General features: G+C 33.0%; 1 protein-coding gene across 8 annotated transcripts in view; it reads right to left on the bottom strand.

Annotated features, from left to right (window-relative positions):
* The window catches only part of LOC145680743 (uncharacterized), a 488043-nt gene that overhangs the window by 102754 nt on the left and 357789 nt on the right, over positions 1 to 27500 (bottom strand). For all 8 annotated transcript variants that reach the window (XM_081751705.1, XM_081751706.1, XM_081751709.1 and 5 more), the window contains 2 exons: positions 25888 to 26086; positions 6463 to 6571 (listed from right to left, as the gene is read on the bottom strand). In XM_081751705.1, the coding sequence (XP_081607831.1) occupies positions 6463 to 6571; positions 25888 to 26086 (308 nt within the window). The remainder of the gene's footprint in view (positions 1 to 6462; positions 6572 to 25887; positions 26087 to 27500) is intronic.

Here is a 27500-nt window from a genome sequence, read left to right as displayed (position 1 = left end):
CTATTTGAATTTTTAATTATAGATTTTATGATTTTTATAAATGTTACTAAGGGAACTCCTATAACCAAAACTGGATTTTTTGTTTTTTTGCTAATAGCTCATTATATAATTTACACAAACGTACTATAGGAGAGTTCTTGAATTTTTCGGTTCTAGAATATCATATTTAAATACTTTTCTATCCCTGTTTCTAATTCGAACAGCATTAAATGATATGTTTTCCAAAAATAAAAAAAATGTTGTTAGTACAATATGGGAAATAGCTCTGTGTTCTCGTTTATTGTCAGGTCTGAGATGATAAGATACCAAATCACGATTTTCGTAAAATCTACTTCCACGTATTTACATTTGGTCACAGAGGAATCCAAAAGTTGGAAACATTAATGAATGTGCGGTGTAAATTAAGACAGTGTGAGCGAATATACAATGCAAGGTCATTCTAAAATTTCTTAAATGGAATCTTATGCTTGGAAGACAAAGGTCACGGGCCTCATTATGTTATTGGTCACTAGGAATTGAAGATGATTATCGATGCAGATTCGCGGAAAATAACGAGATGTTACAGAGAAACTCAGCGTTGATCATTCGACTATATGGAGGAACTGGAAAAGGTGATAAGATGGGTAAATTCAACTATCACCAAAGAAATCAGCGTTTTGAATTCTGCTCTGCTGTTGCCCCTGCAATATACAAGAGATTATCTCTCATACACTCAAGCATGCAAGGAAAACAATCTTTTTTGACAACCAACACATTTTATTAGTTATTGGATCGCACATTTCTATTTGTATAAAGTTTCCAGCGACGACGTCGCATTTGAAGTAGTATATAGTGTAAAGAATGTGTGTTTCATGTCATCAGACTGATCAGATATCGATTGACTATTTGTTATTACCGAAAATCGACCGCTACCGAATCCGCTCATTGTATTGTGGAAAGTGTTCATTTTTGTTTTTATAAACTGTATGTATGTGCATTATTTACAAACTGATTAATCTTCGATTTTTGGTCGGAACCCGTAAGTCTGGAAAGATTCAACCTTCTCTCTTTACTTTACTCTGCATGTTTATTATTTTATTCACGAACATTAAAACAAGCAACGAAACGTATTCGCATGAAAGCTGTGACCAACTAAAGTAAATAGTGCTGATTCACGATTTTCCTTTAATGTAATATGTTGTAATACTGTTTTATAATCTGTAATATAGCTCAGCTCAGTACATACAATGACTAGGTAAGCAAAGCTCTATCACCCCTCTACACAACATTTAAATATATTCTGTATATTGGTATGTAAAAATTGTGAGAGTATTGATTACTTTTGCACCACACATTATGATTTTCTATTTCACTTCCATCATTTCACTGCTAAGCTAAAATCTCAAATTCTACTTTTATTTTCCTTTTTAGAATGAAAATTCATATAACGATTATTTTCTTCTCTCACAGGTATCAAGAATCATGCAACAATAGCAAGGTGAAACGAGGCAATTCTGAGAAGCTATTTGATGCAGCACTTGCAGAAATTTTCACGCCAACAGAAATAATAATAAAAATACGAAGAATGAAAAAAGAGAAAAAAGGGGTACAGGAGAAAAAAAAGTAATTCGAGATAACTTTGGTTAGAAATTATGGCTGCCATACTCAAGGTCAGTGTAGTGTGTCATGATCATTGGCCGGAACATTTTTATGACAGCCGTGACAGACACCTGAATGTTTGACGAGGGAGGAGGTGAAAATCCAGAGTGATACAAATATGCAAATTTTCCTTGTCGAGGATTTTTTCAAAATATACAAGTTTTTTTGCTCATATTTTTTTAACGCTAGCTTTTAATTTCCAGTTAGCCACAGTTTTTTTCTTTAACACATGGGAAGGAAACTGGCTATCCTATCAAACATTCTGCTGATTTAGTGACCTCGCATAGCTACATTAGGGTAAGTCAGCTAAAACCTGCCTTCTCAAACTGTGGTCCTCGGAATAGAAGTGGTCCTCGAGGTCTGCCCTATGTGATCCACCTAGATTTAATATTTGTGTAAAACAAAAAACAAAAAAACAAAAAAAAAAAAAAATCAGGTGAATTGCGTGATACCACAAACTGTAATTGAGAATCCTAAAGTTTGGAAACATACATAATAATATGCAAACATCTTTCACTCTTCCTCCCAGCTATCAGTTACTTAGAAAAAGATATTGACGTCTATTATCAATATATAATTACCAATTTATATATAACAGTATATTGTAAATGTTGGTAAAAAGACAGCAATCCTGTTGAACTCTTCAATTACTCAACTTCCCCCCCCCTTTTTTTTAACTTTCTTGATACGGACATCAATCCCACTTGGGACTTGTCCTTCCCAATATTTGTAAAACTGTTTTCGCTCCCCCCCCCCATACACACGATTTCAAGTATCTGAGGTCAACTATGACCCAAAAGAAGCTTAACCACGTAACAGTTTGCCACGTTCACAATACAATATTAGACAAAGTGGGTATGAAAAAAAGTAGCACAAAAGTGTTTCCAATTGTGAAAAAAGGCAGTCAGTCAGTTTTTGGCTCTATGAAGATGAAAGTGGTTTAAACTGTAAAGCAACAAACTGTTTTTGTTTAGAAAGTGAGCAGTAAAGAGAGTTAAGATATTACTATTATTATTATTATTTTCAATTAATTTTTAACACATTGTTGAGCCTCTTTTACCTCAGTTGTAGGCTTACAGGCCTAAAACCCGCTTTCATTATTATTATTATTATTATTATTATTATTATTATTATTATTATTATTATTATTATTATTTGAGTATTCACTTCACTATCTTTTATCCTTATCTTATTTTTGGCATACACTTAGTGTCGTTGAACTAAAATTGCAAAACAAGGTTGAATTTTATTGCTTGAATAAACAAAATATAGTGTGTGTGTTTTCTTTAGTTTCACATTTTCAAAAAACAAAAAAAAAAAAAAAAAGACTATCAAAGGTAAAAATAAATTTTTTTAAAGTTTTTGTTTGCTTTTTAAGTCAAAAATGCTTTAAAATGAAATGTAGAAATACTAATTTTTTTTTAAATTTTCGGGGGAGGATTTCCGGATCACCGCTTTCGTGAGGGTATTTCCATACACCCCAGTCCCCTCTAAAGTTTATGTGCTGATGACGCCAATATTTTCTAACATAGTACAGTATTTATTGATTTATGTATAACTTTCTGAATAATTTCCAAGTTTTCTAATCCATCCCGAAATTCTTAGTTCATCCAGTCACACGTCCTTTCTAAATTAACCATCATCATCATAAACAATTTTTTCCTTTTTTTTTTTTTTTTTGTAAACTTTTTACCACAGACTACGCTTTAACAAACCCTCATAAACCTAATTGTTTCTTCTCAAGCTACTAATTTGATCTTAGAAACTTCAGTTGGTATTTCAAGAATAAGTTTTGCTGCATGCAACTTAAAATTAATGACTTTGTTGTCTTTGTGTCTTTCTAGGCTCCAATTTTTATCCAATGGAAGCCTTATTTGCCTTCAGAAATTCGTTGAGTATCGTCTCTTGGTATCTCATTTCAGGGTTGCAGCTTCCTTAGACTTTTTTTTTTTTTTTTTAAAGATTGAGAAAAAAATCAATTGGTGTGCTGTTTCAGTTTTACTTACGTTTGAGGTTACATCTATTATTGTGTGCTAATTTGCAAGGGGAAGAAATAATAGCACATAGTACAAAATCCTGTGTAGCAGACCAAGAATTGTAGGAATTTTATTCAATCATATTTTTAAATAACATAAAAACTCCATAACTAAAAGTTATTATCATGCAATTTCTGTCTCCTGCCATTATAGCCATAAAAAGGGCTATGGCTGAAGACAGAGGAAGTTCAACTAAGTGCAGGATCGTTTCCTCATCGTCCATATTATTATTATTATTATTATTATTATTATTATTATTATTATTATTATTATTATTATTATTATTATTATTATTATTATTGTTGTTGTTGTTGTCTAGCATCCTAAACCGAAGCTCACCACCCCTCCGTTAGAGCAACTTTCCAAATTGTCTCGCAGCGTGAGGTTAATACCAACCATTCTACACTCCAGTGGAGAATCTAATCCTACAACATGCACACCAAAAAACATTTGTGCTAATCAGAACACGGGAGCATATACAATTATGTTCTCCTATTAGTTATCTACTTGCTCAACATTCATAAATCTTCGTAAGTACATTGAATTTAGGTATCGTTCGGTAGGTAACTGGAATTGAGGGGAGGAACGATTTTGCAGAAAAACAATCCTTGAGTTCCTAGGACTGACTTTTCCAAATATATGGGGTAACTATCAATTATAAATTTTATGTCTATCCTTAAGTAGTAGTTGTGCTAATGAACCGAACCAAGTTTTGTGCCAACAGGTCACGAAAACTTTGGTACTTTCATGTAAAAAATATTAACAACGTATGTGATACGTGTTGGCTGTCGCTTTTTACTAACTGTAAGAAAAAAATCAGGGTGGAGACAAAAATTACGAATGAGAATTACTTAACATTTTTCGGTTTTACATAACATTTTAAAAAAATCCTATAATTAGCCATACCAGTTGATTGAAAAGCAGACAACAATGATACACAAGTAAGATCCGTAACATTATTCTTCCTAATCAACAACAATAATGAAAAAAAACATTGTATTTTATTATGAAATTATAGAACACGCATCTAACAAAAATTCCTATACAAAATAAATTTAACATCTTCCTTGAAATTCTACTCAGTAACTTCATTCACATGATATAAGTTTCGCCATATATGAAAAAAAAAAAAAAAGTTTCCCCGAGACATTCATCGAAAGAAGGTGGATATATGTATTATCTGCCTCAAAAGAAAACGCATGTTTTCGTGGGATAATATCTTTTGCCTCTTACTACGAGAATGGAATCGGTACGAGTACCTTTCTATCATCTTGCGATTTAATTAAATATTTTTCAAATTCTAAAGGAACAGTCCTTAACAAAATCGATAAATGCATTATTTTTCTCGTTGCAATTTACAAAAACACTAGAAATATCAACATTTATTTAGAAAAAAAAAAGAGAGAGAGAGAGAGAGAGAGAGAAGAAAATAAAACTAAGTCCTTTCACAACTTGAAACATATGGCTATTAGCCACATACTTACAGAGTACATGAGCTCTACTACATGTCATTTTGTGGCTCATTGGATCCGTACAGGACTCCCACCCACAAGACCGGTGTTCGAATCTTCCTTGCTCTTTGTTTTTGTTTTTTCACTGATCAGGTAGAACAGTAAAAAAAAAAAAAAAAAAATGAGTACAATTTTAGATGTGATTCGACATTCTGCAATTTGTCAAGTGAAAAGGATGAAATAGAATTTTACAACATAGTTTTAGATTTTTCTCTTAATAATAATTATGAATAGTTTACAGCTGAAAACTAAATTGAATTTAGTCCATAAACAGCTATGGTCAACGAGATGGATTTCAGTTGTTTTGTGTGAGGTTAGCACATTGGCTTCCATCTTGACTTTTCTTGGCTTTCTCAAGTCCTCTGACATTTCCCGATTTTCCAAGTTTGTCGCCATCCCGAAAAAATATATATTTATTTTGATCGTTAATTTATTCAAATATTTAGAAAATGGATTTACATAAAGAGAAAGAGAACATTCAAACTCACTCATGCACTTTATAGCATGACATATACTTGCCTTATATAAATTGATATCAGAACCAATACTCCTAAGAATCAGAGGCAATGCTATTCGCTCAAGATTTGGGCTAAGCAGAGTAATAAAACATTATATCCAGACAATTTAAATTATAGTGTAGAAACAGTGTACGTGTAACATTCTCGTAGAGAGCTCAGATTTCAGTGATTTCCCACATAGAGCTGAATGAAAATGCAAGCGGATGATCTGGTTTAACATAAGTAAATGAAACACTAAAACTAACAGACTAAGTCTGCCCGGGATAGAAGTCAGGCTACAAGCGATAAAAATAATGTTCAATGTGGTAGGCACTCGACTACATGGAAGCTTACACACGAAGAAATTAAAGGATTGGTTGAATGAAAACAGAAAGAAAAGGAGAATTATTCAACCTAGTATCGAACTTGTGGATCTGTGTTTGAAGAGATGAAATACAACAAATAAAATCTATGCATAGGTCCAAAGCTAGAATAAGCAGTATTCAAGTGAAGTATGTTGTTTCTCATCTCCGCGGCCTCAACAGATGATACGATTACTATTTCAGTATACTCTTCGCAATATTTTTTAACAGTCGTCGAAGTAATAATGTGTAAAAGCAAAGTTAATTACACTTCTTCCCAGCAGTATAAAAACACATTTGATTACTGTTGTTCCTAATAAGCGGCAAAGTATTCGACTATTGGCGCTTTTCTTATTGCTAATTTATTATTAACGATTAACTTACAATAATTAATAATAATAAATAGGTCAGTACTTACTTCTCACTTTTAAGTACAGGTGGTTTTGGTTGCGTATGAGCTGTAATACCTCGTGATGTATGGCATCTTCAACGGAAAACCCGTTTATACGAACGATTTGGTCTCCTATCTGTAATGTAACAAAAAAGGAAAGAAAATTACTTTTAAGTACTTAGTTTTCTAAAATGCAAAATGAGTACTTTATTTTTCATGCTCAAAATATGACTAAATGTAATTTACACGAATCACGCAATTACGAGATTTAGCTTGTGTATCTACTTATCGGTTAAATCCCTACAGGAATAAAGAAAATTATAGCTATTTTGTATCATGATGATGATTTTATCCTTTCCGAGCGTGGAAATTCTTCATACCTTGTGTGCGATATATATGTAAATGCTGTAGACCTGTTAGTTCTACTAAAATAGAAAAAAAAATTACAAGTAAAAATCTGTAAAAGCATAATTCTACTCGTTGCACCATGTGCGTGAAATTCGGTTGCTTTCTTGGGTGAACAACACAGGCTAGATTTTCGAAAACTAGTTTTGAAGTATAATGGATGCAAGATTCCTTTTAAAAAAATATTTTAAAACAAAGTTGGCCACAAACGAATAAAGGTGTGCACTAACATTCTTTTTAGATTGACCGAGTAAGACGAGATTTTCTGGAATTCAACATTTAGTATGGAAAGAGGAGCATTTTCTTGCTTTAAATTGTGTACCAATATTCTCCATATATCCTAAACTATGTGTAAAACTGACTTTTTTTTTTAAATTTTACTCCAATGATGATTTAAAAGTTTCCTATTATTATTATCAATTTCTTTTGAAGCGCTTAACATATACAAACGAAATTTTGTATATTACTACTACTACTACTACTACTACTGGTAAATGCTCCTATATGATGTTGTAGGGAATACTTTGTGTACTCCCTTCTGTACCTTTCATATATGTAGAATTTGACTGAACTCAAGGTCACGCAAAAAATCTGAACATCTCGTATGGTCCTTTAAAAAAAAAGGCACCTTTTTCTTCTATTCTATGTCAAATACCTAAAAACGCTGAAATATGTTGAATAAGTTAAATACGAAATCCAAATACCACATTTCATGTCTCTAAAGTAAACGAATTCCGAGGTATGGTCATCTTTTAATAATTGTAATCCCATTCCGTTTTCTTGCGTACCCGATTTTCTTCCCTTCTAAATTACTTTTTTAAAAAGCTCAAACATGTATATTATTACTTTAAATGAGAAGCCCGTACACCAAATCTCATATCTCTATTCAAGAATTCGGAAACACTATGTACATTTTAATATAATACTTTTCATGCTCATTCCTCCTTTCCCAAAAATCCTCCTTTAATGGTATCTCATGTCCTATGCCCTGTCCAAATTTCAAGTTTCCACCGTAAGCGGTTTGGCTTGAGTGTTGATTAGTCTGGCAGCCAGTTACTCGGAATTTCTTCCTTTATATAATATGGCGTACAGGATGTAAATATCTAATGCGATAAATAGGTACTCGTATTCTTAGAAACTGAAAAAATAAACATTAAAAAGAAAATTTATTTAAAAGATTGTGTGAGACCTTAAGTAACTTTTGTGAGGAAAAAAAGCTTGCACCAACAGTTTTTTCAAACTAGTTTGAACACTGAAAAATTTGTACATGTAGTTCAAATCGTATGAAGAATGACCACTCTGCTAGTTTTATATAATTCGCGTGTAACTGCACAATAGATAATAGTTTTAGTATTACTATTACAGTGGACTCTCTCTTAACTAACTTCTCTTTAATTGTCCGTCGGCTTAACCACCCATCTTACAACAAATATATCATTTTCATTACCAGTTACGTTGGTACTCTACAACAATATACAACTACAAATCTCCCATTTTAAAGTAAATTTTTATATTTTTATGCTCAAATGTGTTTTCCTTCTTTTAGTAAATGCGTTTATAAAATATAGTACTGTACTTCATTCAGTATTGTAGGCTCAATAGTATTTTTTTCGGTTTTGTATTTTTCTTCCAGCAATACAAATACACCGTAAATAAGCGTATGGTTTGTATGATTGTCTACTGTGCTTTATTCAAGATAAATTATTGCGTTCAACTGAGTGTCACTAGAGCAGCTTGTGGTCGGAAACTCTGATTTTGGTAATAAATTTTATTCACGAGCAGATAAGTTTCTTACAAAAAAATAGCCTAATGAATTCTTTTCAATCTGGTTTCAGAAAACATCATGGCACTGCAACAGCTCTAATCAAAGTATCCGATGACATGTTAGCTAAAGTAAGATCTTATTTTAACTTCGCCTCTAACGCTATTGCTTTGGATTCACTCATGTTTATTCACTCGTAAACAAGCAATAACGACAAATGAAGGTTCATCTCAATGGGTATAAAATATTTACAAGAAGGTACAGTACGTGGTCCTCTCTTTTATTTACGATTTTCCAAAAGTTTTAAGCCATGTAAAGTATCATCTATACGCGAATGACGTCCAAACTTCATGTCTCAGCAAATCCACCAAATATTCGAGAAGCATTAACAAAATTAAACTATGATCTTCAGAACAGAGAGATGTGGTCAAAAGAAAACGCACGCGAAATCAACCCGAGCTCCCTCGTGGCTAAGCGGTTACCATCGCGCCTTTGGCGTGGGAAACCCGGGTTCAATTTCAGGCGGAAGCTCACGTGGTTCGGATTCTACGTTAATCAGTAGGTCCACGTCTCATACAGCCTCGCTGCTGGGGACGTTACAATCAACCCAACTCGAAATTAATCCGAAAAAAACCTTATGCTATTTTCATTGGATCTAAAAGAATGACGTGAAAAAACTACTAATAATATTCCAAATATACCCCTAAATGATGTAATAATGCCTGATGATGAAGTAAAAAAAAAAAAAAAACTATTTTCTGATAAACATTTGAACTGGGAAAGTCACGTTGACAATATATCAGAAATCTTTAGCCTCTCTTTGTTCCCTAAGTAGACTGAAAAATCTACCAACCGCCATAAAAAATAAATAAATAAATAAATAAGAATAAACTAGTGGAAAGCTAGAATGAAGTACTGTAATATGGTTTACTTACATTTTAACGACCATCTATCGAATAGACTGCAAAGAGTTCAAAATGTCTGCGTCCATTATATATTTAACTTAAAATATTCGGATCATTTAACTAGCTGATGAAATTGAAGGTTAATACTTATAACTCTATTTAAGATATTAATAAGTAAAAAAAGAAAAGAAAAAAAGAGAGAGAGACCTAATGTTACGTTTTTAATACTAGCAAAAATCTCATCAACGCAACACCAAAAGTAATGAAACGTCACTACTTTTTCTGCCGAGACATAAAACTAGTACTGTGTCAAATTCATTCACTGTCACAGCCGTGAAATTATGGAATGACTTTCCAGTAGATATTCAAAAGTCATCCTCGATAGTCATGTTTAAAAAGAAACTCAAAAATTACTTCTTGTTTCAGACTTTTCAGCACAACTAACTAAATCAATGCTTATCTCGGTGTGTATTGTATCTAACACACGGTCATTACTCTTATTTTTTTCTATTTTGTATTTAATTTTTTTAATGTGCTCTCTTTTCAATGTTCTTGCCATGCTTGGTATTTTTTTCTTTTCTATTTTTTTATTTTGTTATTGTTGACAATGTAATTATGTAGTAGACCGGGTGGAAGATAAGGACAAGCCTTAAATCAGTCTTCAATAAATTGAAGCTGAAAATTTATTGAATTATAATGAAAGCTTTATTAACCATTATAGACATGCTATATAATTTAGGAGCTATGGATTAGTGATTTTAGTTTTAACCAAATTTTTCATTATCCGACCAGGGTCCGGTCCCCTGGTGGTCGGTTAACAGAAATTTACTGTATACCTGTTACCATTGGAATTAATTGATGTATAACAGCATTGTTACAACTATTGACTATCACAGTTCTATATAGTGGTGATGAATTTCAAAACTAGAGCATGTACCAAATTTCACAGAAGTAAATCCCCACGCTGAGCGGGTTTGCATATCCAGGCTCCTAACTATGAAAATATTTACGATCACTCCAACCCCAATCATTTCACAGATTCAACCTGTTGTATAAAAGTTATTAGGACATAAAATTGAATGTAATTTATACGAAAAACCCTTTTATGCATTGCAAGATCTGTAACGTCCAAATATTCACCACAAACTTATAGTTGTATCGACATAAACAAAACAAAAAAGTGTGGAGCAGGAAACCACTTTACAACACAAAAGTCAAAAGAGGTCATTGAAGACATACGGACTGGTCGAGCGGTTTGGGTGACTAGTCTGTCAATCAGAAGTTTATGTGTTCAAACCCTGTAGAAAATATTCGTTTTTTTTTTCTTAAAAGTGTGTTCCTATTTTCATCAGAGGACTGAGAACATTTCTTTGAATAAATCTTTGGAAACTACTTTTCTCTCAAATTCGATTAGAAGCGAACATTATATGAATTGCTAATCTAAAATCCACAGCTGAGAACAAAATATTAAGTATGTTCAATATGTCATTATTATCCTTTGATTTGTGATTAAAAACTAATTATAAGCATTGACGATTTCAGAAGATTCACCCCGGTCATGGTCAAGATATGAATGAGAAAAAACTGATAAAACATTATTAGTCTACTTTGAGCATGATCGAAAATAACTTATGGCCACGAAGGGGAAATTTATGTCGACAGGGTCTCAAATTCTCCGACGGGTCATGACCTGAAATTATCATTGTTTGAAAGGTTTCCTTAACAAATAGAATATTATATTTATTTCTCCTTCTACGTTTTGAAATGGAAAAATCATAATTTTAAATAGAATTATAATACGATAAGCATAAAGATTTATACAACTAATGAAGTAAATATCCTTGTGTAAGTTATCGATTTCTATTCGGATTAAAACTCGAATATTCGTTTGCATCACACTTTAAAGTAAATCCTCTCTATATATAGTTCCTACTGGAAAGCATGTTTAACTCCAATTACTTAATCAATATTTTTAATAATATATTTTTATTGTAATACTCTTACTATTCAATGTTGTATGCACTTAATTTCACAAAGCAAAACCTCACAAATGTATAATTGACTAGTAAATATTATCAAATAAATTATCATTTAGTTTACGTAAACATTGCATCGCCTGATTTGAAACTTCGTATTTTAAATAATAATAATAATAATAATAATAATAATAATAATAATAATAATAATAATAGTAGTAGTAGTAGTAAAATCATAGCCATATCTTTATCAGAATTTCGGGCTTAGTCAATAAATGAATTCAACAGTCTCTATTCGAAGCTCTATTTAATCGAATCAGATAGAAATACGAAGAGGAACTTCGAGAACAGATAAAAGAAAAATGTTACTTTGGTGGGTTTGGAAGTAACTTTTAAGAGGTTTTTTTTTTTTTTTTTTTTTTTTTTGCAAATTACAGACAAATGCCTTGGACACTTTTTTCTTTTCTTTAAGTTAACTGATTCACCGAACGTATCTGACATATGAGTAACTTGTCTCTATTTTCTACTCGGTTATACACGTTTTACAATCTTTTCCATTAACCTTGAACGACAAGAACACGAACACAAAAACATCCACATAGGTATGACAGTTAAAATTCCTAACCTCCTCCACGGGGAATCGAACCCGGGACCACATACACCTGAGGCACACGTGCTAGCCACTAGACCAGCGGGAAGAGCAAATAAAATGTATTTTGTAGTGTCTGAAGTTTATAGCTATTTCACCCTGTTGTAGTATGTTTAGTGATTTTTTAATGTTTACCGTATTCGTTACTTTGAGGAATGATATATATTATTGATATAGGTTTTATTACATATTCGGCCATAAATATTATATAAATTATCAGAATTATTCATGATCTTCCATGGAAATTCACTGGTGCATGCACAGTAGACAGACAGTGTAATTGGAAGATGAGTTCAACAGAGATTATAGGGCTATATTCCGCCGATTATATTTTATTTAATAACTATTTAGAAGAGATAACGAAAACGAGTCTACATAATGAAGATGGAATTTCCGTAGAAGATAGAATGGTGAGGTGTATACGGTTTGGGGTTGATATGGTTGTTGTTGTAGAATCTAAAAAGAAAATTAATAAGATGTAGAAAACTTAAGAAAGGCTTGTGAAGAATATGGGATGAAAATAAATGTTAGAAAAACAAAATCCATGGTGATTGAAACGAAGCGATCGGTGTGAAATATAGAAGTAGGAGCGGGAAAAAACAACAAGTGATTAGTTTTCGATATCTGAGTACTATTACTAGTGATGATATGACATGCGAACGTGAAATAAAAGCAAGGATAGAAATGGCGAAAAGAGCCTTTAGGATGGAGGAAATCGTATTTTGAGGGGACCACGAATAGAGTTGTAAAGAAAAAGACTCATAAAATGCTTCGTTTACTGTATTTTACTGTATTTATAGGACATAAACATGTACGAAACTGTAGAAACTCTTAAGAAGGAACTATATCATGAGGGATGTGCTAGAGGGTATGGTGGCAGGGAAGAGAGGGAGAGGACGAATTAGACTATATAGAAACAGAATTAGGCTATTGGCGATATCAAAACAGAAAAATCGTATGTGAAGATGGAGAGGTTAACAGAAGATCGTGGAGCATGGCAGCTTCTCAGCTGCGGTAAGTGACCCGCTGGTAATGGCGGAATACTTCTGATATAATGATACTGATGATGCACAGTAGGAACAGAAATATCCACTTTACTGTCATTGCTAATACGAATCACAATGCAGATTTCTACAGGTTGTCAAAATACCTCGCTCTAAAAGCTGTAGAAAACTATCTGTTACTATGCGAGGGAAAAATCATAGGTCGAGCAACAATTACACAAATTGCCATTCAGATAGCTAGGGGTATGAGCTGTGACGAGAAAACAGTGAAGAAATTGATTTAGCCGTATGAAGAAGGTAGTGAATATTTCACATCTTGGCCAAGAAGTAGGAGACCAATAATAATAATAATAATAATAATAATAATAATAATAATAATAATAATAATAATAATAATCCCAGGAATTTATATTTATTTCCAGCAAAACTTTTGCATACCCTCCTAGTGCAATATGATGTTTTTGTAAAACGGCAATTATAAAATTGTCAAGCTGAATTTGAAAGTCATAATAAGTAGTGCTTTATTTATTTATTGCACAATTCTTTTATGCCAGTAGCTTTCGCCACCTTACTCGCTCTTCATGCTTACTCAGGAGGAAGCTGCGGGTCCCTAGGTTGGGAACTACTGCTTTCCACCAAGGAATTCAGACAGCCTGTTAGAAATTTGCGTTCTGACCAACATCAGAAAATTGTGTTCTTCTGTTTCTACTGCGCATGCACCAGTGAATTTCCATGGAAGATCATGAATAATTCTGATAATTTATATAATATTTATGGCCGAATATGTAATAAAACCTATATCAATAATATATATCATTCCTCAAAGTAACGAATACGGTAAACATTAAAAAATCAATAGACATACTACAACAAGGTAAAATAGCTATAAACTTCAGACACTACAAAATACATTTTATTTGCTCTTCCCGCTAGTCTAGTGGCTAGCACGTGTATGTGGTTTCGGCCTCAGGTGTATGTGGTCCCGGGTTCGATTCCCCGTGGGGGAAGTTAGGAATTTTAACTGTCATACCTATGTGGATGTTTTTGTGTTCGTGTTCTTGTCGTTCAAGGTTAATGGAAAAGATTGTAAAACGTGTATAACCGAGTAGAAAATAGAGACAAGTTACTCATATGTCAGATACGTTCGGTGAATCAGTTAACTTAAAGAAAAGAAAAAAGTGTCCAAGGCATTTGTCTGTAATTGTAAAAAAAAAAAAAAAAAAAAAAAAAACTAACTCTTAAAAGTTACTTCCAAACCCACCAAAGTAACATTTTTCTTTTACCTGTTCTCGAAGTTCCTCTTCGTATTTCTATCTGATTCGATTAAATAGAGCTTCGAATAGAGACTATGTTGAATTCATTTATTGACTAAGCCTGAAATTCTGATAAAGATATGGCTATGATTTTACTACTACTACTACTACTACTATTATTATTATTATTATTATTATTATTATTATTATTATTATTATTATTATTATTATTTAAAATACGAAGTTTCAAATCAGGCGATGAATGTTTACGTAAACTAAATGATAATTTATTTGATAATATTTACTAGTCAATTATACATTTGTGAGGTTTTGCTTTGTGAAATTAAGTGCATACAACATTGAATAGTAAGAGTATTACAATAAAAAATATATTATTAAAAATATTGATTAAGTAATTGGAGTTAAACATGCTTTCCAGTAGGAACTATATATAGAGAGGATTTACTTTAAAGTGTGATGCAAACGAATATTCGAGTTTTAATCCGAATAGAAATCGATAACTTACAGAAGGATATTTACTTCATTAGTTGTATAAATCTTTATGCTTATCGTATTATAATTCTATTTAAAATTATGATTTTTCCATTTCAAAACGTAGAAGGAGAAATAAATATAATATTCTATTTGTTAAGGATACCTTTCAAACAGTGAAGATTTCAGGGCATGACCTGTCGGAGAATTTGAGATCCTGTCGACATAAATTTCCCCTTCGTGGCCATAAGTTATCTTGGATCATGCTCAAATGGACTAATAATGTTTTATCAGTTTTTTCTCATTCATATCTTGACCATTACCGGGGGAGAATCTTCTGAAATTGTCAATGCTTATAATTAGTTTTTCACTACAAATCAAAGGATAATAATGACATATTGAACATACTTAATATTTTGTTCTCAGCTGTGGATGTTAGATTTGCAATTCATATAATGTTCGCTTCTAATCGAATTTGAGAGAAAAGTAGTTTCCAAAGATTTATTCAAAGAAATGTTCTCAGTCCTCTGATGAAAATAGGAACACACTTTTAAGAAAAAAAAAAAAAAAACAAAACGAATATTTTCTACAGGGTTTGAACACATAAACTTCTGATTGACAGACTAGTCACCCAAACCGCTCGACCAGTTCGTATGTCTTCAATGACCTCTTTTGACTTTTGTGTAAAGTGGTTTCCTGCTCCACACTTTTTTTTTATTTTGTTTGTTTGTTTATGTCGATACAACTATAAGTTTGTGGTGAATATTTGGGCGTTACAGGTCTTGCAATGCATAAAAGGGTTTTTCGTATAAATTACATTCAATTTTATGTCCTAATAACTTATATACAACAGGTTGAATCTGTGAAATGAGTGGGGTTGGAGTGATCGTAAATATTTTCATAGTTAGGAGCCTGGATATGCAAACCCGCTTAGCGTGGGGATTTACTTATGTGAAATTTGGTACATATATAGGAACATCCACTAATCCGAAAGCGTCCGAAGAATTATCTACGTCTACAAGTCAAATCTTAAAGGCCCTAGGCAAAAGTCCTAAATAGTACATCTAAAGTTAGGATTTGTGCGAATATTTTTAGGACTTACGAACGTTACTACAGAAATTTTCACTCTAAAGAATATTTTACATAGCTTTAGAAAGGAATATGGTTGTTTGATAGATAGCCTATTATTTCATCACAAGACATTAACTTAAATATTAGTGATATTGATATCCAAACCTAAAATAGAAATTTAAAAAATATGATCATGATTGTATTGATGAATTCTTTACATGATTTGGCAACAGTGAGCAAGCTTCGCGTCGGTCAAACAGGAAACTCCAATGGTTACACGCAGAACCAGTGGAGCGTTCAAAACACAGGATGGTTGGTATGTAAGGAAAGGAGTGATTTGACAAAAAAATATACGTACACAAAAATAAACGGACTTTAGAAGAAAAAAAGAAGGAAAAAACATACCGTATTGATGTTTTGAAACGACCTGTTCACACAATTCAGCTAAAATGAAGAGATACGGTACAGCCTGGAGGGACGGAAAAAGCGCAAAAAAAATCTAATACGGTTTTTAGCCAAACATGTAGAAACTAAAAAGGTGGAAATATTTTAGCAAAGTAAGAATTATGTATATCTCAGAAGAAAGAAGCGGAGAGGAGACAGGTAGCAGACTAAACAATACCGATTTCCGAGTAAATATACAGTGAGTGTAAAAAGTATTCATACAGCCAATATTTTTGTAAAAAATGAGATTTTGTCCCGCTTCCATGATATGTAAATCCAACTCACTGGACGATTAGAAAAAGGTGTTCCGGAAAGGAAGACTTGGGGGAAGTATAAACAACAAATGCTATTTTGACCTTGGTTTACAGAGACAAAATATGGAAAAGTCTGAAAATTAATGTGCAAAAAGTATTCATACAGTACACAACTCTCACAGGAATACCTCACTCTCCGTGCACAGAAACGAACGACAGGCCTGTAAATGCACTCTAGTTTGTTCTATATTCCCTTGGAGCTCCTCCGTGGCTAAGCGGTTAGCGTACGCGCCTTTGACGCGGGAGACCCGGGTTCGATTCCCGGCGGGAGCTCATGTGGTTCGGATTCCACGTTAATCAGTAGGTCCACGTCTCATATAGCCTCGCTGCTGAACGGGACGTAAAACTCAAAATCAATCAAAATCAATCAATCTATATTCCCTTGGAGTGCATTCAAGTTCACAACATTATCACGGAGTTTGGAAGTGCGGCAGTATGGGGCGTAAAGGTCGTGAAATTACAGAAGAGGAACGAAAAAATATAATTTGTCTGCATAACCAGTGTAAGTCACTTTCTGAAATCGCAAGCATGGTTGGTAGGCCTAGATGGACTATTCAAAGTATTATTGATAGAGTGGAACAGAGAAAAACGTTGAAAAATACACATAGAACAGAACGTCCAGTGAAATTAAATACACATTTTCAGTCATTGATAGTTCGAAAAGTAAAAAAGCATCCGCGTAAGTGTGCCAGAGCTTGCAAGTGAGCTTTATTAAGAACTTAAGTACATGTCTCACATTCTACGATTCGCAATTACTTGAGAAAACGTGGCTTTCATGGTCGAGTAGCCCTGTGAAAATATTTTGTGAGTGAAGTGAATAGGAAGAAAAGGTTAACATTTGCCAAAGCACACCGAAATACACCACAAGAATTCTGGAACCGTGTGATATTTACGGATGAAAGCAAATTCAACATTTTTGCATCCGATGGACGAACCATGGTGTGGAGGCAAAAGAATACAGAGTTTCGAGAACTAAACCTGAAACCTACAGTGAAACATGGTGGTGGTTCTATCATGGTTTGGGGGTGTATGAGTGCATCTGGTGTAGGATCCTTGCACTTTATAGATGGTACGATGAATCATTATCAGCACATTGATATTTTAAAATCGAATCTCAATTCATTTGCTGAACAAATGGGGATTAGACAAAATTCCATATTCATGCAGGAGAATGATCCAAAGCATTCCGCTTTAAACACACGCCTTTGGATCTTGTAAAATACGCCAAAATACATGGCAACACCTCCCCAATCCCCCGACATTAATCCCATTGAGCACCTTTGGGACTACCTTGACAAACAGATTAGAAAACGACCGATTTCGAATAAATAAGACTTGCAAAATGTTCTGCAAGAGGAATGGCAGAAAATTCTATCATCAAAGAAAGCAATTATTTGGTAGCGTCAATGCCAAAGCGTATTAAAGCTATTACAGCAGCGAAAGGATATCCTACGAAGTACTAAAGTGGCCCATCTGACGAAAAGAAAGCCACTAAGTGAAGTGAATGAATACTTTTTGTTGATTGATATTTCTTTCTTTTCACAACCTTTTTGAATTACCTGCACGAACAGTAGCTTCTTTCTTTACTACAATCCTAATTTGTTTCATATCATTGTATTTTTGTGTTATGTTTCCTACACTTGAAGAAATAAAACAGAAATTTTCAGTTCAAGTGGTGTTTGTTCACCGTGATAAGTTACATGTTTCCATTTTCCGAGGTGTATGAATACTTTTTACATTCACTGTAATTGCTAGATCATCGCCACCACAAATACCGACAAAGGTTCGAACGTGTCAGTCAATCCTATTGGAAATATACAGAAAAGTTGTAAAATAATTTGTAATTGAAACGAAAGTAATAAGTTCTTTATTAAGGAAAAAATTACTTAACTTTTAATTAGTTAACTTTTGAGTACATTTTCTAATAAATTCATCTAAGTTGAGCAATATTTTTGTATATAGGGGAAACCGAGGTATTCGCGAACACTGGGGTAATGCCGAACACTCAAGTTTACGCCCAAGGAAGCTTGTTAAAAAGCAAACTATTTTGCTGTACGCTAGCGGAGAGACCTAGAAAAGTGTAGCATAAGTTTGGTGACAGTCAATTGCCAGAAAGATGTTCTGTTGTTTTTGTCGATTCACTTACAACGTTGGTTCAATAATCTGGGATAAGAGTAAATCGGCTCTTATCTATATTGTTACAGATAAGGCTATATATTCCCCTATATTTGAGCATTAGCTCTTTGTAATCTTAGTAGCCTGTATGAGTCAAGAATTAGTTTCAAGTTTAACAATAAAATGGCGTCTTATGGGGAAATGCCAGACAGAATGTTTGCCGTTACCCGAGAGTCTTCGGGATTGTCCCATGGTGTTAAATAAATTATCAAAATTTTTTAAATAGTTTTATTATTATTATTATTGAAAAGTAAGTAATGGGTTAACGTAATTCGTTAGATCTATTTACCATTATTATTCTATTTACCAATTACTATTATGTCTATTTACCAATTTAATTTATTTCAGACCATGTCTTGGTAATAAGTGTTATTAGCTTTATTAATTAGAATAGTTTGCTATATTTCTTATTTTAGGCCATCAGTAGCCTATCTCATTATTCTACGAGTCAGTAACTCTGTTTTATATATCTGATCTTTCATCATAGGCTGCATTTTTTTCTGTGTGAGATTCATAATATGTTTACAAGTTTATTTACCCTAGCGGCGTCCACTAGCAGTTAGCCAATTTTGTTCATCCTATTAACTCCATTTGAACATTGGGCTAAAAGAATACTGTCCTTGGAAGCAAAAACATTAATGCGTATATCTGTGACTTCTACAATTCCAAATATTATTTTCATGTTAATGAATATTTTACTTAATGCATCGTTATTTCTGAGTTTGTTTCGTAACACTACATTTTGTTTAGCCTATTACCTATTAACTTTCATTCATAATAGTTTTAAAGATTATGAGGTCTTGAGGTCTGGTCATGTTTCTCATTAACTTATGTTTGTAATTATAATTCTTATATATATATATTATATATATATATATATATATATATATATATATATATATATATATATATATATATATATACGTATAATAAATTACTTTTCTAACCACAGTATATACTTACTAAAATAAGTCGTAACAGTTTCAATAACTTAACGTTATCTTCATCAGACGTTAACTTAAATGTTAAGATTTGATTAAGATAACGTTAAGTTATTGAAACTATTGCGACTTATTTCAATTTTAATAAATAAATATATACTCTAGTCAGAAAAGTATTAATTAAGTAATATTTACAGAATTAATATGGATGAAGTTTCTGCTTCATTTGCGTAAACCTTTGATCTATATCACCATTATCTTTTAATTGAAGCTTTTGTTGTCAATCACTAATAGTTTCTTCCTGAAATTTTTTTCTTTTTAAAAAAGATCTAAGGATGTTTTAGGTATTTTAAAAATTATTGTTCAAGATTTATATATTGATTTATATGATGAAATATGTTAGAAATATTTTTTTCTTTCTTTATGTCCATCTCTAATTACACTATCTTTGTTGTCAGTAATGAATATATCTTGATACTTTGCCGTAGTTATAAGTTTCGATTGTTTTCTTGGATGAATGTGATCCGACTTTTTTTTTATTATTATTAAATCCTTGCTTTGGAATGCTAATATACGCTTGAGATTGATCGGTATAATAAACGCATAATTCGTGCATTAAAAAAAAAAAACCCTTTTATTGCTGTTGAAAACTTTCAAACTTGAAAATTTGGTTTAATGTACGAATATACTCTTCGCATTAATACACATTTGTATGCTACTTTTTTATATAAGATACAGTTCGACAGATGTTTGAGCCGTATTTAACATTAATCTATATAATAATTTTTGATCTGGACCATCGATGTTTCGTTCCATATATTTTTATCATTTATATTTTTGATGTTTCCAAAAAGTTTAACAGGTCCCAAATTGTTTGTTTTCCTGCATGGTTTTTTTTTAAATGAAATCTGAGATGATTTTGAAATTAGAGTATGGAAGTTTAAAATTGTAATTTGTCCTCTCTTTACTTTCATTTTGAATAATAAATCTACTTCCTCACTCAAAGTTACGATAATAGGCGCTTTGGTACGTGCGAATACGATGTTAATATTATTACATGAATTATGATTATTTTAATGCTTAATATATTCAAAGATGTATTATTGGACCAGTGAATGATTTATTACTGTCAGAACACTTAATGAATCTGAGCATATACAAGTGGACTTGATATCTTATTGTTTTATATATGAATTGTGTCTCCTTCAAATATGGAGGTCTATGTAACTTATTTAATTTTTTTTAAAAATGTTTTGGAAATCAAAACAGCTGCATCCACAGATTTATTAGGTCGTTTAGAGGCATTTATAAAAAAATAGTTTGTAATCCTTTGATAGTTTATCTAGTAATATTGCAGTATGCATTTATTAAATTTCCTCGTTTGTACCACTGTATAATTCGGTGTAATAAGAGGAATTTTAGTAATATTTGTTCTATTCTAAAAAAAAAACAAAAACAAAAAAAAAAAAAAAAAACTGAATGATGGTATGAATGGAACTTTAGAAAGGAGTGTAACGAGTATTCGTATTTTAATTTTGTTTGATGTAAACAGTATTTTTGCTGCTAGAGGCATTATTTTCAAAATTATCATCGTATTGAGTTAGTTGACTTAGTTTTTATGCTAAAATTGTCTGCTATTGTCATTACTATACAATAAAATATTATTTGTAATCTTTCTACTATTTATAAGGGTAAACCCATGTTATAGTATTATATTTCTTAAGCCTAGTAAGTAAGATTAAATCCTATATATAAACCGTAATCTCTCCCGAATACCCCGTTTAAAGTCTATGTTTTATTCTTTCGAACACTATCATATTAAAAAAAAAGAAAGAAAAAGAAAAGAAAAGACAAGTAAGAAGCTTCTAGAAGACTAAGAAATACATTTTACAAATGAAAACAAGGTTTATGAAGATCTTATTAACTACTCTACATATTATACACTTCATAACTACATATGTAAGCCGATATTACGAAATATATAAATTAAATCAATTTTGATAAATACATGAGAAATCCTGGTTGTAAATGGTGGATAGAAAAAAAATTAAAAATGAAATATTTCAGTTTATATCCTACTGGTTAAAGATGATTGTGATGATAATACATGAAATAGTGAAGTCAAGAAAGTAGGAGGAAACAGAACCCCGAGAAAACCCACAAACAAGACATTCGTCCATTGCAAAGCCCATTTGTCGTGAGCTGGGATCGAACCATGAATCTCATGCATAGATGTGAGAGCCCTACCACTGAGGTATCGCGGTCACAAATAGCAGATAAAACCATAATATATAGAATTTTATGTAATTCAAGTAATTATGCAAATAATTGAACAAACTTCGCCTATGGAATATTGAGATAACTAATGATCACTGAATGAACTAAGGGGCTTATCTACGTTATAGAAAGGCAATAAAATATAATTTAATACAAAGAAACATTTGTGCAGTATACACGGATTCATATTTGTGACTTTAAATAACACCTTTATAAGTGTTAAACTTCAACTTAAGGATTTCTAGAAATGTGAATTATCCTTTATTTGTTGATATAGTGATCTGGAGGGATGCTTAACTGTGATTAAGTGAAAGTATAATTATTGTTGAATTACTTGTAACTTTTAACTGGTGATTTCCCTCGTGGCTAAGCGGTTAGCATAGGCGCCTTCGGCGTGAGAGACCTAAGTTCGATTCCCGGCGGGAGCTCACATGATTCGGATTCCACGTTAATCAGTAGGTCCACGTCTCATATAGCCTCGCTGCTGAAAGGGACGCTAAACTAAAATCAACTCAACTCAACTCAACTTTAAAGTGGTCTTTGGTGGATATAAGAATGATTCAGAAAAGGAATACATATTTTGATGTTTCATCGTAAACTTAGTATCATTTACTTACCCAGGATCCCTTCATCTCTTCTGTGATATCAGTTCTTCGTAGAATATACAGTAATAATTTTAACATTCTCTGTATGGTTCATTTAGTTGCACCAAAGAAGTAAGCGTTAACAAGTACCCAATAACGAGTTTATCAAAATTTTATGAAAATGGTTTTAATGATATAATTTAGGTACTTTGTATTTTCTTTCTTCTTTTCTTTTGTGTAAATACTAAATGCATTTCCCGAAAGTAGGGATCTCAGCTAAATCGTTTTCTTGTACACGAAAACTGGTTTGCATCAAATCGTATTAAATTAGTTTAAAATTCTTGCGGATATTATATTATAGAGAGATATACGTGGAGAATAGGGATAGCCAAAATTTTCCCAAGAAAATTTATTTTCCGGAATCGGAAATTTCACTTTCGGATTTCGGAAAAAATCCGGAATTTAGAAAAATCCAAAATTCGGAAAAAATCGGATTTTTTCTGACATCGGAATTTTCTAAATTCCGGATTTTTTCCGATTTTACTTTTCGGATTCCGGAAAGTAAAAATTCTGGAACTGGCCACCCCTAGTGTAGAACTTCAAGGTAGACAAAATTATCAGAACGCACATCCGCAAATTAAACAAATCCTTATTCAGAAGAAATTGAAACTTATTTTACGAATGTTAGTTGATTGTAGAACTAGTATGAACTTTAGATTAACACTGATTGATAATAAACATGGGTGGAGGAACAACTAATGAAAATATGACAACGAAAGAAACTAGAAAAAATACAAAATCAAATGACACGATAAGCTCCCGTGATTAGCTTATGCGTTTTCGGCGCGGGGGACTCGGAATCGATTGCCAGTAGGAGCTTATGTGGTTCGGATCCCACCTTAAGTTGTAGATCCGCGTCTCGTACAGCATCGGTGCTGAAAGGAACACTAAACTTCAATCTAACCAACCAAGCAAGACGGCACGACGTTATTCACCGTAAACTCCACATAGCCTGGAATCCCATCGGAGATCCTTCGTACCACATGTAGAAGTACAAACCCTATCACTAAGCCATAAGTTCCTCTTCCGTTTCTACATCAAAGAGCAAATTTATGGAAAGTTCGAATTGAAAGTGTTTAGAACGCAGCAGCACAAGCACTTCCGTACAACAACAACCTATATTAAGCACGTATAATTTGTCGCAGAGACTGAATCATAAATCACCTTTAAAAACCGTAAAATTTCACTTATTTCATTCTAAAAATAAAAGCGGTTAACCATATTTTTACATTTATTTTTCTCTATCTATTGCTATGCACAACCAATATTGATTGAAACAATGCAAGAATATCTTTGAAAGAATAATACTTTAGGAGAAAGTAGAAATAAGGATGGTTAGGGCGTATCTCTGAACACAACCGGCTAATCATGCTTTCTGACGGCAAAGAGTGGACAGAAGAAAGGAAAGAACCATATGGATTAAAAGGTGAACAAAAGGAGAAGCTGGCCGTTGTTCAGAAACGTCAATATTTAAATAATGTTATGTAGGTTCAGGCTTAGTTTTCTTGTTTTGTACAAGAAATACTATCTCTTTTTCTAAAGCAGACTATCTTACGCTGGAGCTGTAAAAAAGCAGCAGTATTAGTAAGAGAGAGACAGACTTCATGAATTTGGATGTAATTTTGTGACATTCAACTTTGGAAATTTCACATTACACAAGTTATACAAGGGAATGGTAATAGTGTAAGATGAGTTTCCTAATGAAATATGTAGGCAGAAGATAAAGCATGTACTCAAGTATAAAAGTCAACCATGTTTACACTACAAAAACAGTGTTTGAACATTTTTGTTTAGAAACTTCTCGTATTTTGTGTTTAACATGTGCAAATATGTTCTGAAGTGTTCTCTATCAGTGACCAAAAAAAAAGGTCCAGAACATCTCCTAACAGTAGTTAATAGGAACTATTCTAAAGAATATTCAAAATGTACCTGAACTTCAGATATGTTCAGTGTGTATTCGGGCACAAAAACTACTTTTGAACATTACTATTCACACTTTTACAAGTCCTTTCTGTGCACTGTAAAAATTAAAGAAACTACTTTTAGACAGGAGGACACTACACATTACCGACACACTTTGAACATCTCCAGATGATACTGTGTTTTCCAAGTATGTCCAAGACATATTTGGAAAATGTGTCATCACTGTTTTCGAACTGTTTGCGAGAAGAAATGTTTTAAATATGTCATACTAGCTACTGGTTTTAGAGAACGAACGCTTTTGGACATGTGAAGTACACTTTATAAACACTATTTTAACAATTTTCCCCTCAACATCTGTACTGAAAGTGTTTCAATGATGTTTTATTTTTTACAGTGTGTGTATACTCATTGGACATATCAGAAGTTTAGGTAACTTACGTTTTGAATACTTTTAGGGCAGTTCCTATTAACCACTATTAAGATGGATTCTAGAATTTCTTGTTCACTGATAAAACACTTTAGGACATTTCTTTGGACATGTTAAACAATTACCAAAATTAGTTTCCAAAACTAATCTTGATTAGCCGTCTAAACACTGATTAATTTTTTGCAATGTAATGTGATGTCATAGATTAGATCATAATGCAATTGTAAACACGCAGTTTTAATGCTGAAATGGCTGCTGGAAGTTGGATCACATGCCTGGTTGGTACGAACAAGAGGTGAAGAGTAACATACTTGAGGTATGAGCATAATGGCGACCATTTTGAATCTTAAATGGAAAATGAAAGGACTCATGTGACGTGTCACCGAAGATACCTAACAATCCCTGTCACAACTATATTTAAATCACGAAGCCCAATACATATTCATGGCTATATAACCAGATGTTCAAAAAGTTACGTACAGGGACCGAAAGAAGCTTTTCATCTCTTTAAACTCTTTCACACTTGAAAATTTTAAAATTCTTAATATCTAGAAATAAGAACAATGCTGCCTATCAGAATTCCCCGCAAGTAGGTCGGATTTTCTGCACGTGGTGTCGGTTTCGGCTCTATTAGAAAAACCTGTATTAATTTACACGAAAATAATGTCAGATGTTGTATCAACAATCTCAATACATTAAGTGACTAATGAATGTAGATGTTGGCCTTAATTGATGAATGAACTCGACTATAAATAATTACCTGAACTATTTTAAATGGGATACTACTTACCCGCAGTCCTTGTATGTGAGCCTCGGATCCAACATCCACTTCGGACACAAAGAAGCCTGTCCCATGTTCTCGTCCGCCCCTGATGGCAAAACCAAAACTGGCATTGTTTCTCCGAAGCAGCCGCACATTTCGCATGCGGTTCGAAGTATACGGGACCAGAAGGTTGTAGTCCATCTGCAGACGAGTGGGCACGATCTTTCTGCAATAATAAAAGAAATAAATCAAGTTACATTTTTGAGTAGAACAAAACAAACAAAAAAATTACATTTATATTTTAGTTTAAAAAAATCATAAAAAGGAACTGTAAACAATTTCCGTCACTAAGGCTTTTGTATAGTATGTGCAATGGGTATGCATGCCCTGAGTTAAATCGCTACGGGACACAGATTTTCCACTGTTGACCAGCAACGAAGCGAATTGGGAGAAAACCTGAACTGAAAGGTAGTGGACTTGAGTCTAGAAAATAAGGAATAAGGGCTTTAGAAATCCATGCTCTAACCACACATGGCATACTGCAGTCTTGGTTATCTCGCAAGTGTGGATATTAGATCAATTTTGAAACGCTGTTGTCATTTGTATAGTTGTACCAAAACCATGAAATTAGTGTAGTTTTTAACGTTCTGTTTCAGTTTGCAGGTGGCAGAATATTGTGTTGGTGCTAGTAAAAGAAGCCAAAAGTGAACCATTGCTGGGAAGAGTACTTCATGATTTTTTTTTTCAACCGAATACTGAAACAATGTCAGAATAATGTGTAACCATCGAAATGACCACAGCTATAGTTATTATGACCACATGAGAACAAAAATAGAGCCCACGCAGAAATATTCGTCAACTGAAGAGACCTAACAATCCCTGTCACAACTATATTTAAATCACGAGGTTACCAGCAAATATTGTTTGGAATGCTTCGCGAAATTCGTCGACTGGTAGACCAGGAGAATTATTTCCTAAACGTAACATTTGCCTAGATATTAAATCTAGCTCTCTCTGCTCTCAGTCACAACCTCCTCAAGTGCCACACTGCTGAACATAAGACAAACTACCGCGAACTGTAGGAAAGAAATTTAGGTGGGGGGTATCAAAATGGAAGAAGGTTGTCATATTAATCTCACGCGCAAATGGTAAGATTCGTACACGTAAGTGCCGTATCATCTCTTGCAATAGGCGTGCGGGGTTTTGCCGCCAAGGAAATCGTGATTGACATTAAATGCAGTTACAAGGAGAAATTGAAGACATGTAAGGCAGACTTACAGTAAAGTTGAATGCTGCCTAATTCTAACAATCCATCATTACCGCAATCTAACGAAGACATCCCTCAGTTATACGAAGCCAAAGAACCAGATGCATACCCCACACGGACAAAACATCCACCCATCCTCTTGGGTTTTCCATAAAACTCTGACGCGAGTCTAATTGATTTCTGCACATTCGAATTGCTTCAATGTCTTCACTGCCTATGCAAAACCTGCAAGGAGGTATGGGATATAATTCCTATGCCTGCGCTCCAATGCACACAGTTTGTTGCAGTGACAATTGCGATATCGAACGATAAGTCAATGCTGATGGTCTGATAGAGCACAACAGGTGATGGTAACACGGATTTTCATAGGGTA

This window comes from Thermobia domestica, chromosome 3, assembly GCF_964235325.1.
Source record: "Thermobia domestica chromosome 3, izTheDome1.hap1.1, whole genome shotgun sequence".
Classification (NCBI taxonomy): Eukaryota; Metazoa; Arthropoda; class Insecta; order Zygentoma; family Lepismatidae; genus Thermobia; species Thermobia domestica.
This window is presented reverse-complemented; position numbering and strand designations above follow the sequence as displayed.